The sequence below is a fragment of the Heptranchias perlo genome, unplaced genomic scaffold (assembly GCF_035084215.1).
Source record: "Heptranchias perlo isolate sHepPer1 unplaced genomic scaffold, sHepPer1.hap1 HAP1_SCAFFOLD_133, whole genome shotgun sequence".
NCBI classification, from domain to species: Eukaryota; Metazoa; Chordata; class Chondrichthyes; order Hexanchiformes; family Hexanchidae; genus Heptranchias; species Heptranchias perlo.
This window is the reverse complement of record NW_027138569.1, coordinates 845,788-858,553: the sequence shown is the minus strand read 5'-3', so window position 1 is coordinate 858,553 and position 12,766 is coordinate 845,788. Positions and strand designations below refer to the sequence as shown.

General features: G+C 46.1%; 1 protein-coding gene across 1 annotated transcript; it reads left to right on the top strand.

Moving 5' to 3' along the window:
* The first annotated feature begins 3,132 nt into the window (after positions 1 to 3,132).
* Positions 3,133 to 6,236, top strand: LOC137308528 (probable G-protein coupled receptor 139). The gene is made up of 2 exons (XM_067977181.1): positions 3,133 to 3,205; positions 5,338 to 6,236. Exons 1-2 carry the CDS (start codon positions 3,133 to 3,135, stop codon positions 6,234 to 6,236), a joined length of 972 nt encoding a protein of 323 aa, XP_067833282.1.
* Positions 6,237 to 12,766: the final 6,530 nt, after the last annotated feature.

Here is a 12,766-nt window from a genome sequence, read left to right as displayed (position 1 = left end):
CACACCATCACCTCCAACCACCCCTCACACCATCACCTCCAACCACCCCTCACACCATCACCTCCAACCACCCTTCACACCATCACCTCCAACCACCCCTCACACCATCACCTCCAACCACCCCTCACACCATCACCTCCAACCACCCCTCACACCATCACCTCCAACCACCCCTCACACCATCACCTCCAACCACCCCTCACACCATCACCTCCAACCACCCCTCACACCATCACCTCCAACCACCCCTCACACCATCACCTCCAACCACCCCTCACACCATCACCTCCAACCACCCCTCACACCATCACCTCCAACCACCCCTCACACTATCACCTCCAACCACCCCTCAAACAATCACCTCCAACCACCCCTCACACCATCACCTCCAACCACCCCTCACACCATCACCTCCAACCACCCCTCACACCATCACCTCCAACCACCCCTCACACCATCACCTCCAACCACCCCTCACACCATCACCTCCAACCACCCCTCACACCATCACCTCCAACCACCCCTCACACCATCACCTCCAACCACCCCTCACACCATCACCTCCAACCACCCCTCACACCATCACCTCCAACCACCCCTCACACCATCACCTCCAACCACCGCTCACACCATCACCTCCAACCACCCCTCACACCATCACCTCCAACGAACACCATCACCCCCCACCACCCCTCCGACCATCACCCCCTCACACCATCACCCGCAAACACCCGTCCCTTCAAAACCCCCCACCCCCACCATCACCCCTCCCACCATCACACCGTCCCACCATCACCCCCTCCCACCATCACCCCCAACCACCACTCCCATCAAAAACCCCCACCCCCACCATCACCCCTTCCACCATCACTCCCAACCACCCCTCCAACCATCACACCCTCCCACCAACACACCCTCCCACCATCAACCCCACCAACCCATCCAACCATCACACCCTCCCACCAACATCCCCACCCCCACCATCGCACCCTCCCACCATCACCCCCAACCACCTCTCCCACCATCACCCCTTCCACCATCACTCCCAACCACCCCTCCCACCATAACAGCCTCCCACCAACATCCCCACCCCCACCATCACATCCTCCCACCATCAACACCAACAATCCCTCCCACCATCACCCCCTCCCACAATTACCCCCATCCACCTCTCCCACCATCACACCCTCCCACCATCAACCTCAACCATCCCTCCCACCATCACCCCCTCCCATCATTACCCCCACCCACCCCTCCCACCATCACACCCTCCCACCATCATCACCCCCAACCACCCCACCCACCATCACACCCTCACACCATTACCCAAAACCACCCCTCCCACCATCACCCCCTCCCACCATCACCCCCAACCACCCCTCCCACCATCACCCCCTCCCACCATCACCCCCAACCACCCATCCCACAATCACCACCTCCCACCATTAACCCAACCACCCCTCTCACCATCAACCCCAACGACCCATCCCACAATCACCCACTCCCACCATCAGCCCCAACCACCTCTCCCACCATCACCCACTCCCACCAACACCCCCAACCACCTCTCCCACCATCACCCACTCCCACCATCAGCCCCAACCACCTCTCCCACCATCACCCACTCCCACCAACACCCCCAACCACCACTCCCACCATCACCCACTCCCACCATCACCCCCAACCACCCCTCCCAACATCACTCCCTCTCACCAACACCCCCAACCACCACTCCCACCATCACCCACTCCCACCATCACACCCAACCACCCCTCCCAAAATCACTCCCTCTCACCATCACCCCCGACGAACCCTCCCACCATCACACTCTCCCACCATTACCCCAACAAATATCACGCCCTCCCACAATCACCCCCAACCACCGCACCCACCATCACACCCACCCACCAACATTCCCACCGCCACCAACACCCCCAACCCCACCATCACCCCCAACCAACGTCCCACCATTACTCCCACCCCAACCAACATCACCACCCACCAACACCCCAAACCACCCCTCCAACCATCACCCCCACCCGCCATCACCCCCAACCACCCCACCCACCATCACTCCCTCCCACCAACACCTCCACCCCCACCAACATCCTGTCTCAACACCACTCCCACCACAATCCAACCCACCTCCCCTCACACCATGACACGCTCCACCCCCACACTCCCCAACACACATACACAGACATGCACCCGGAAAGCCCTGTCTGTAACATTAAAACCTGATCGGCCATGAACAGGGCTCGTGAGGCCAGCAGAATTTCCAGTAATCCTCGTATCCAAACATATTGGGAAGTTTCCAGCGCCTCATACTTTCAAAAGGGCGCTTTATTTCGCACTCAATGTCTTCTGTCCCTGACCTGGGTGCACAGAATGGGACAGTATCGAGCGAATGTTATACTCAAGTTCAGTTAGCATATGCCTGACTTACAAATGCTTAACATGAGAGTGTGGAGCTTTGCTCTGCATGTGAAGTGTGTGGTGCAAACATTTATTAATACATTTTGTCACAGCAGAATTATAATAGTGACTGAGGAGTGTGTAACGAAATGGTTATGTGTTAATACTGCAATACCCGAACACTGATTTCTACTTTATCAACAGACGCATCGTGAGTGAATAAGGAGGAGAGATTAGCAGGAGAGATCTCTGTGAAAAAAACAACGCCCTTGGTAACTTAAATCAATAAATTCCCTTGTTTGTGCGTACACTTCATCACGAGAACGTGGATTAAAACCTCTTTGAAATGGTAAGATGACATCAGACTCTTACGTCACATCAGTGCTGGAAAAAAATCTGTTTCACGGTTAGTCGCCATCCCAATATTTCCTAAAAATGAGATTCGGAGTTATTGGTGGTTTCAGTTTTTTGGTCAGCAGAAAGAAAAGCAGAAAAAAAGGTTGGGCTGAAATGAGCAAACAGAACCTGTTTGTTCAAGGAGTGTGATTAATGGAACTCTCCATGGCCCCAGCTTGTCTCTGCGGAGGGATTCCCTCCCTTATGAATCAGGGTTGCCTTCAATATATAACCTCACAGTATAAATTGGAGCACTGTTTCTATCACAAACAAGAATCATTGATTAACAACAAAATTAGGTGTCGCGATTGAGGAGCAGATATGGAGGTTCTATTCGCTCTTTGGGATATAGAGATGATTTACTATCCCATTCTCGCTGCGATTGGTGTTCCTGGTAACTCATTCTATCCAACTATCTATTCTGTTAACTTGTTAACTGTATTATTCTCGTGATTTTATCCAGCTATTATTTTTAATTCATGTATTCCTATTGTGTGTTTGAGAATCCACCGTGATCCCTTGATGCGATTGGTGCACAGTCCCCCATTCACAGGTCTCTGTTGAATGAATAATAGATTCTTAGTCCTCCCTGTCAGCTCTGTATGATCCGGTTTTATTAATTGTCCGTTTCGTCCCCACCACGAGCAATGTTACTGATGAATCTTTGAACAGGACAGCGTGCAATCTGCTGGCTGCACTGAACACGGGTGGAACACTGGTCACGTGGTCTATGTGTTCACCTGATTTATTTTCGTTTCCACAGGAGGGTAAATTCTGTCGAATTGCAGAGACCAGTCCAGGCAGACAGACCATACTTCACTCAGAAAGTTTGGACATTTTTCACTATTAATTAGGTTTCCAGTCAGCTGTTTGAAATGTATATTCAATTGTCTTTCAAAGGATTTATTTTGAATCACAGTTTTGAGATAACAATACGAGCCCCCTTCGTTCAGACCAATGGTTCAATCAGCAAGCCCGAGCCCGACTTTCTACAATCTCCAGGTGTCCCTCGATGGACATTATCCAGTTGACGAGCTGCAATAATTCTTGTGTCCAGTGGAAACATTTATGATTTCCAGTAAGATGTGAAAGGTGCCACATTAGCAGTTTAAGAATCGTCTGAAACTCCTTATGATACAATCATCTTTCCGCCCTGAAGTTCTCAGCTCGGTTCCTGACCCCTGGGTCCCCTCCAGTGCATTTTGGGGAATCACAGCCAAGGATGTTCCAGTCCACAATGGAACATCTGACATCGCTGTCGCTGTGGAGGACTCTGCTCACATTCTGCTGCTCATGTCCCTCTCCTTCCCCATTGTGCACTTCCAGTGGCCTGTTGGGACGAAGAGCCCATTTCAGCTGTTCAAATAATTATTACGAGTGTTATGAATATTAATGTTATTGTTCTATTAGTATGTTTTATTATTATTATTATTATTATTATTATTATTACTATTATTATTATTATTGCTATGATGATTCAGTTTCTTTCCTCTCCTGAAAGCGCTGCCTCTTCCCCCGGTCACATCCTAAAGCCATGACTGACCTCTGGTAACTTCGGCAAAACCTCATTCTTGTGTGAGCCTGGCAGTGTAAGTCTGAAGACCATCGGACTGTGGAAAATAACAGCCGCGTCCAATCCTGTCCGTATCTCGCCTCCAGGCACTGGAGCCTTTCAGCTTGTACCTCTGTACAGTGATCACAAGAACAAACAGAGACACCTCTTCCCTAAATCTGTGGGCTGGGGAAGTGGATATTTAGGCCAAACCTGCTGCCATCGCCGCACTACCTGAGTTAGACTAACTCAACAAACGTTTCTGGTCTTTATAGATCGATGAAACAGTGATCAGTCAGGCAGGTCAGAGTGGTGGGGGGAAGCTCCCGTTTCATTATCCTTCATTCCATTATTTACTGTTACCATCTATTTATTTCTTTGCGAATTAATCAATGATTATTTTTATTTTAATCGCGGACTCTGACCAAAACAAAGCGGCCCCGGTCCAGTGACAGAAGAAGAAAAATCCCCATCACCTGTAGAGTGACCCAATGATCAGATGAGAACCCCCATCACCTGTAGAGTGAGGAGAATGAGCTTCTCACTGACCCAATTATCACAGGAAAAACCTCCATCAGCTGTCGAGTGAGAAGGAGCTTCTCACTGACCCAATGATCAGAGGAAACACCCCATCACCTGTCGAGTGATGAGAAGGAGCTTCTCACTGACCCAATGATCAGAGGAAACCCCCCATCACCTGTAGAGTGAGGAGAAGGAGCTTCTCAGTGACCCAATGATCAGAAGAAAACCCCCATCACCTGTAGAGTGAGGAGAAGGAGCTTCTCACTGACCCAATGATCAGATGAAAACCCCCATCACCTGTAGAGTGATGAGAAGGAGCTTCTCACTGACCCAATGATCAGATTCTATCACTGAATGGAGGAACACAGCTGGACATTTAACTGCCAACCCAATCACACTGTTCCTCACACTTAATGTTTCCTTCTTGCGTTTATTTCTTCTTTTTCGTTCAGTTAACTTAGTGACGATTGTGATCCTATCTCGGGGAAAGTGCGGTCTCTCCAAATGTGTCACTCGCTACCTGGTGGCCATGGCAGCGGCGGATCTACTGGTCATTATCACCGATCTTATATTGAGGCAGATTCCAATTGCTTATTGGTCCCAGTTTCGATTCGTGTGGTCCATCCCCGTGTGTAATATCCACGCCGTCCTGCTTTATGCAGCTACAGACTGTTCTGTCTGGTTCACCGTCACTTTTACCTTTGATCGATTTGTGGCCATTTGTTGCCAGAAGCTGAAAATTAAGTATTGCACCGAGAAAACGGCGGCTGTGGTTCTAGGAACTGTGACTGTGCTGAGCTGTTTAAAGGACACGTTCTGGTACTTTATGTATACGAGTGGCTACGTGCTTGGCAATGAACCCTGGTTCTGTGCTGTCACACCCAGTGTTATGGCTTCACGGATTTGGGCTGTTGTTGAAACCCTTCATTATATTTTAACCCCGGGGGTCCCATTTGTTCTTATTCTGCTGCTCAATGCTTTAACCGTCCGACACATTTTAGTGGTCAGCAAAGCTCGCAGGAGACTTCGTGTTCACAGCGGTTGGGAGAGTCCAAGTGACCCAGAGATGAAGAGCAGAAGGAAATCCATTATTTTACTGTTTGTTATCTCGGGGAATTTCATACTGTTATGGGGATTTTTCATGGTGTATTCTATATGGAACCGAATGCATTATTTGGGCTTTTATTCAGTATATTTACATGAATTTATACAAGAATTGGGATTCATGTTCCAGCTCCTGAGCTGCTGCACGAACACCTGTATTTATGCTGTGACCCAGACTAAATTCAGAGAGCAGTTGAAGAATTCAGTGAAATTTCCCTTTGATCTAATTGTTAAATTCATTAAATGATATGAAGATCTGAAATCTTTCCAACAGTCCTGTTCGCAAAAGTTTTTCAATAAGGTTCTTCAACATTAAGGGTTCCACAACATTCAAACATTAAACATGTGAACATTATCACATTCAATGTGACATGAAAGGATTCACTGAATTATTACACATACAATGGATGGAGTATATTTGGATTTTCAAAAAGCATTCGGTAAGTAGCCACAGAAGAGGTTGTACACAAGATAAGTACTCATGGGTTTGAGGTAATATATTAGCATGGATAGGGATTTGGTGAACGGACAGAAAACAGAGAGTAGGAATAAACGGGTCATTTTCAGGTTGGCAGACTGTTACTATTATCGATGCTTGGGCTTCTGCTGTTTACAATATATATCAATGACTTAGATGAAGGGATCGAGTGTAATGTATCCATGTTTGCTGACGATCCAAAGCTGGGTGGTTAAGTAAGCAGTGAGGCGGATGCAAAAGGGCTGGGAAGAGATATGGACAGGTTAAATGGGGCAAGAAGGTGGAAGGTGTAGTAAAATGTGGTGAAATGTGAAATTATCCACTTTGGTACGAAGAATAGAAAAACAGAACATTGTTTTAAAAGGTGAGAGACTGAGAAATGTTGGTAGTCAGAGGGATTTGAGTGTCCTTGCATACGAATCACAGAAATTAACATGCAGGTACAGCAAGCAATTAGGAAGGCAAATAATGTGTTAGCCTGTATTGCAACGTGGTTGGAGTACAAGAGTAATGAGTTCTTGCTTCATTTTTATCGAGTTCTGGTGAGACCTCACCTGGACTACTGTGTACAGTTTAGGTGTGCTAACCTAAGGACGGATACGTTTGCTTAGATGGGGTGCAACGAAGGTCCACCAGATTGATTCCTGGGAAGAGAGGGTTGTCCTTTGAGGAGAGATTTACTAGAATGGGCCTATACTCTCAGGAATTCGGAAGAATGAGAGGTGATCGCATTGAAATGTATAACATTCTTATAGAGCTTGCCAGGGTAAATGCTGAGAGGCCGTTCCCCCTGGCTGAAGAGTTTAGAACTCGGAGACATAGATTCAAGATAACGGGTCTGCCATTTCGGGAAAAAATGAAGAAACATTTTTTCACTCAGAGGGTTGTGAATCTTTGGAATTATCTACTTCCATAGGGTTATGGATGCCCAGTTGTTGAGTATATTCGAGGCTTAGATAGATAGATCTTGGGCACTAAGGGAATCAAGGGATATGGGGATATGTTGGGAAAGTGGAGTTGAGGTCGAAGATCAGCCAGGATCTAATTGAATGGCGGAGCAGGCTTGAGAGAGGCCACATGACCTCCTCCTGCTCCTACTTCTGATGTTCTTATGTTCTCATGTCACACCACGTAAACATACACTTAAAAGACACCTGATGATGGTTGTTTGGGGATCCGAACGTATTACCGTTCTGGGCTCAGTATCTTGGGCCTTTACGAATGAAAGCAATCATTATAAACTGGCAAATTGAATATATTTCTCTCTATATATGTATATAAAATCCACACTATTCTGCATTATAAAATTATATAAAAGTTAAAATACAATTGCATGTAAGACAAGTTTAATTCACTTATTTCTTATCAATAAATGTAGAGTTCCTTAATTAATGAGCTCCATTTCCGTTGAGCGAACAAGTACAACTCCGCCACGTTGTTATCTTATCGACAGTTTCAAACTTGTTCAATCTAACTTCTATATTTCAACTGAAACCGTTAATTATAACTCTGTCTTTGTATCTGTATCATTCGAACCAGTTGGAAGTGTGATGTATGCCGCGTGCTGTATGATATTTCCGTTTGCAGATGTAACTGTTCACCGCTGTTTCATTGTTTATCAAGTGATTCCGCATGGAATGGCACGTCTTTTACTGAACCTCTTATTACTATATCCTGAAAGTGAACATTGCTGCAGGATGAGCCCAGGCCCAATAGCCGATGTTATTTCAAAATGAATCAAACTTCCCCGTTTAAAGGGCAAAGGCTAAAGGTTAAAATTACTAAAGTATAAAGAGAAATCAATAGCAGAATAACACTAATGGGCTTCAGGACAGTTTGATTAACCCTTCCCTTACAATCACCCCATTGTTGTCTCTAGAATTTTTAAGGCCAATACTGAACAGAATTCTACCAATTAGGCATAACATATCATTAAAATTGTTATGAATATCATTTTACATTAAATGGTAAACAAGGTTCAAAACCTATTTCTCCCCGTGCACTTCCATATATCAAAACGTCATCAACTCGACTTAAAAGATCCTCCTGTCCAATTTTGCTCTTAACCATATTACGTGTCATTTTAATTCATGTTTGGAGGTTTCATTCTGAATTCTGAATTTCCAATTTGATGCCCTTCTCTATTTTAACTTCAATAGCTCTGATCGGTACCAGTGTGTTGAACACCATCCTGGTTCTTTCATTAAGCTTAATGCAGAAGGTCGTTTTTTTCGATGAAGCATGTGTCAGAGCCTTGAGTACAAGTTTCAAGTCAGGAGTGTCCAATTGATGTTCTAACTCTCCTGATCCACATTCACCATTTCATGTAGTTGCGTTGTCAGCGTGACTGACATGTCTAAGATCCGTTTTTCAATGAATTTTCCTCATGCACATCGCTTGCTGGTTGATTCCAGCGTCCGACTTCACTCGTGCACACTCAGCGTGCTCCCCAGATCAAGCAGCACGAGACATTCGGTACAAGTCATTCGTGCCCTTCCAGGATAAATATACAGTGAGAAAATAAAGAGCATTTCAATATTCTAATCATTCACATCAGTGCAGTTCTCCAACAAGAAAACTGTTCGAAACCCCTGCACTTAAAAATTATAACTTCAAGAAACAATCACAGAACTTCAAATATCAAATTAATACGCAATTCAAAGGCACCACTGCTTTTAAATGAATACTAAACTTATAGAATCATAGAATCAGAGAAGTTTACTCCATGGAAACAGGCCCTTCGGCCCAACATGTCCATGTCGCCCAGTTTATAACACTGAGCTACTCCCAATTGCCTGCACATGGCCCCTATCCCTCGATACGCATCTTACCCATGTAACTGTCCAAATGCTTTTTAAAAGACAAAATTGTACCCGCCTCTACTACTTCCTCTGGCAGCTCGTTCCAGACACTCACAACCCTTTGAGTGAAAAAATTGCACCTCTGGACACTTTTGTATCTCTCCCCTCTCGCCTTAAATCTATGTCCCCTCGTTATAGACTCCCCTACCTTTGGGAAAAGATTTTGACTATCTACCTTATCTATGCCCCTCATTATTTTATAGACTTCTATAAGATCACCCCCAAAACCTCCTACTCTCCAGGGAAAAAAAGTCTCAGTCTATCCAACCTCTCCCTATAAGTCAAACCATCAAGTCCCGGTCGCATCCTAGTAAATCTTTTGTGCACTCTTTCTAGATTAATAATATCCTTTCTATAATAGGGTGACCAGAACTGTACACAGTATTCCAAGTGTGGCCTTACAAATGTCTTGTACAACTTCAACAAGACATCCCAACTCCTGTATTCAATGTTCTGACCAATGAAACCAAGCATGCTGAATGCCTTCTTCACCATGCTATCCACCTGTGACTCCACTTTCAAGGAGCGATGAACCTGTACTCCAAGATGTCTTTGTTCTATTACTCTCCCCAACGCCCTACCATTAACGGAGCAGGTCCTGGCCCGATTCGATCGACCAAAATGCATCATCTCACATTTATCAAAATTAAACTCCATCTGCCATTCATCGGCCCACTGGCCCAATTTATCAAGATCCCGTTGCAATCCTAGATAACCTTCTTCAGTGTCCACATTGCCACCAATCTTGGTGTCATCTGCAAACTTACTAACCATGCATCCTAAATTCTCATCCAGATCATTAATATAAATAACAAATAACAGCGGACCCAGCACCGATCCTTGAGGCACACCGCTGGACACAGGCCTCCAGTTTGTATCCAATTGGCTACCTCACCTTGGATCCTGTGAGATTTAACCTTATGTAACAACCTACCATGCGGTACCTTGTCAAAGGCTTTGCTAAAGTCCATGTAGACCACGTCCACTGCACAGCTCTCATCTATCTTCTTGGTTACGCCTTCAAAAAACTCAATCAGATTCGTGAGACATGATTTTCCACTCACAAAACCATGCTAACTGTTCCTAATCAGTCCCTGCCTCTCCAAATGCCTGTAGATCCTGTCTCTCAGAATACCCTCGAACAAATTACCCACTACAGATGTCAGGCTCACCGGTCTGTAGTTCCCAGGCTTTTCGCTGCCGCCCTTCTTAAACAAAGGCACAACATTTGCTACCCTCCAATCTTCAGGCACCTCACCTGTAGCGGTGGATGATTCAAATATCTCTGCTAGGGGACCCGCAATTTCCTCCCTAACCTCCCATAACGTCCTGGGATACATTTCATCAGGTCCCGGAGATTTATCTACCTTGATGCGCGTTAACACTTCCAGCACCTCCCTCTCTGTAATATGTACACTCCTCAAGGCATTACTATTTATTTCCCCAAGTCCCCTAACATCCATGCCTTTCTCAACCGTAAATACCGATGTGAAATATTCATTTAGGATCTCACCCATCTCTTGTGGTTCCGCACATAGATGGCCTTGTAGATCCTTAAGAGGCCCTACTCTCTCCCTAGTTACTCTTTTGCCCTTTATATATTTGTAGAAGCTCTTTGGATTCTCCTTTGCCTTATCTGCCAAAGCAATCTCATGTCCCCTTTTTGCCCTCCTGATTTATCTCTTAGCTCTTCTCCGGCAATCTCTATACTCGTCAAGGGATCCACTTGATCCCAGCTGCCTATGCATGTCATATGCCTCCTTCTTCTTTTTGACTAGGGCCTCAATCCCCCGAGTCATCCAAGGTTCCCTACTTCGACCAGCCTTGCCCTTCACTTTTTCGGTAATATGCTTACCCTGAACCCTGATTAACACACTTTTGAAAGCCTCCCACTTACCAGACGTCCCTTTGCCTGCCAACAGACTCTCCCAATCAAATTCTGAAAGTTCCTGTCTAATACCATCAAAATTGGCCTTTCCCCAATTTAGAATTTTAACTTTTGGGCCAGACCTATCCTTCTCCATAGCTATCTTAATACTAATGGAATTATGATCACTTTTCCCAAAGTGATCCCTCCCTTGGAATGTCATAGAGTCATAGAGTCATAGAGTCATAGAGTTTTTCAGCACGGATAGAGGCCCTTCGACCCATCGTGTCCGCGCCGGACATCAGCCCTGTCTACTCTAATCCCATATTCCAGCATTTGGTCCGTAGCCTTGTATGCTATGGCATTTCAAGTGCTCATCCAAATACTTCTTGAATGTTGTGAGGGTTCCTGCCTCCACAACCCTTTCAGGCAGTGAGTTCCAGACTCCAACCACCCTCTGGGTGAAAAAGTTCTTTCTCAAATCCCCTCTAAACCTCCCGCCTTTTACCTTGAATCTATGTCCCCTTGTTATAGTACCCTCAACAAAGGGAAAAAGCTCCTCAGTATCCATCCTATCTGTGCCCCTCATAATTTTGTACACCTCAATCATGTCCCCCCTCAGCCTCCTCTGCTCCAAGGAAAACAAACCCAATCTTCCCAGTCTCTCTTCATAGCTGAAGCGCTCCAGCCCTGGTAACATCCTGGTGAATCTCCTCTGCACCCTCTCCAAAGCGATCACATCCTTCCTGTAGTGTGGCGACCAGAACTGCACACAGTACTCAAGCTGTGGCCGAACCAGTGTTTTATACAGCTCCATCATAACCTCCTTGCTCTTATATTCTATGCCTCGGCTAATAAAGGCAAGTATCCCATATGCCTTCTTTACCACCTTATCTACCTGTTCCGCCGCCTTCAGGGATCTGTGAACTTGCACACCAAGATCCCTCTGACACTCTGTCTTGCCGAGGGTCCTCCCATTCATTGTGTATTCCCTTGCCTTGTTAGTCCCTCCAAAGTGCAACACCTCGCACTTTTCCGGGTTAAATTCCATTTGCCACTGTTCCGCCCATCTGACCAACCCATCTATATCGTCCTGCAGACTGAGGCTATCCTCCTCGCTATTTACCACCCTACCAATCTTTGTATCATCAGCGAACTTACTGATCATACCTTTTACATTCATATCCAAGTCATTAATGTAGACCACAAACAGCAAGGGACCCAGCACCGATCCCTGTGGTACCCCACTGGCCACAGGCTTCCAGTCACAAAAACAACCTTCGACCATCACCCTCTGCCTTCTGCCACTAAGCCAGTTTTGTATCCAAAGTGCCAAGGCACCCTGGATTCCAAGGGTTCGTACCTTCTTGACCAGTCTCCTGTGGGGGACTTTATCGAAGGCCTTACTGAAATCCATGTATACCACATCCACTGCGTTACCCTCATCCACACGCCAAGTCACCCCCTCAAAAAATTCAATCAAATTAGTCAGACATGATCTTCCCTTGACAAAGCCATGTTGACTATCCCTGATTAATCCTTGCTTCTCCAAGTGGAGACTAATTTTGTCC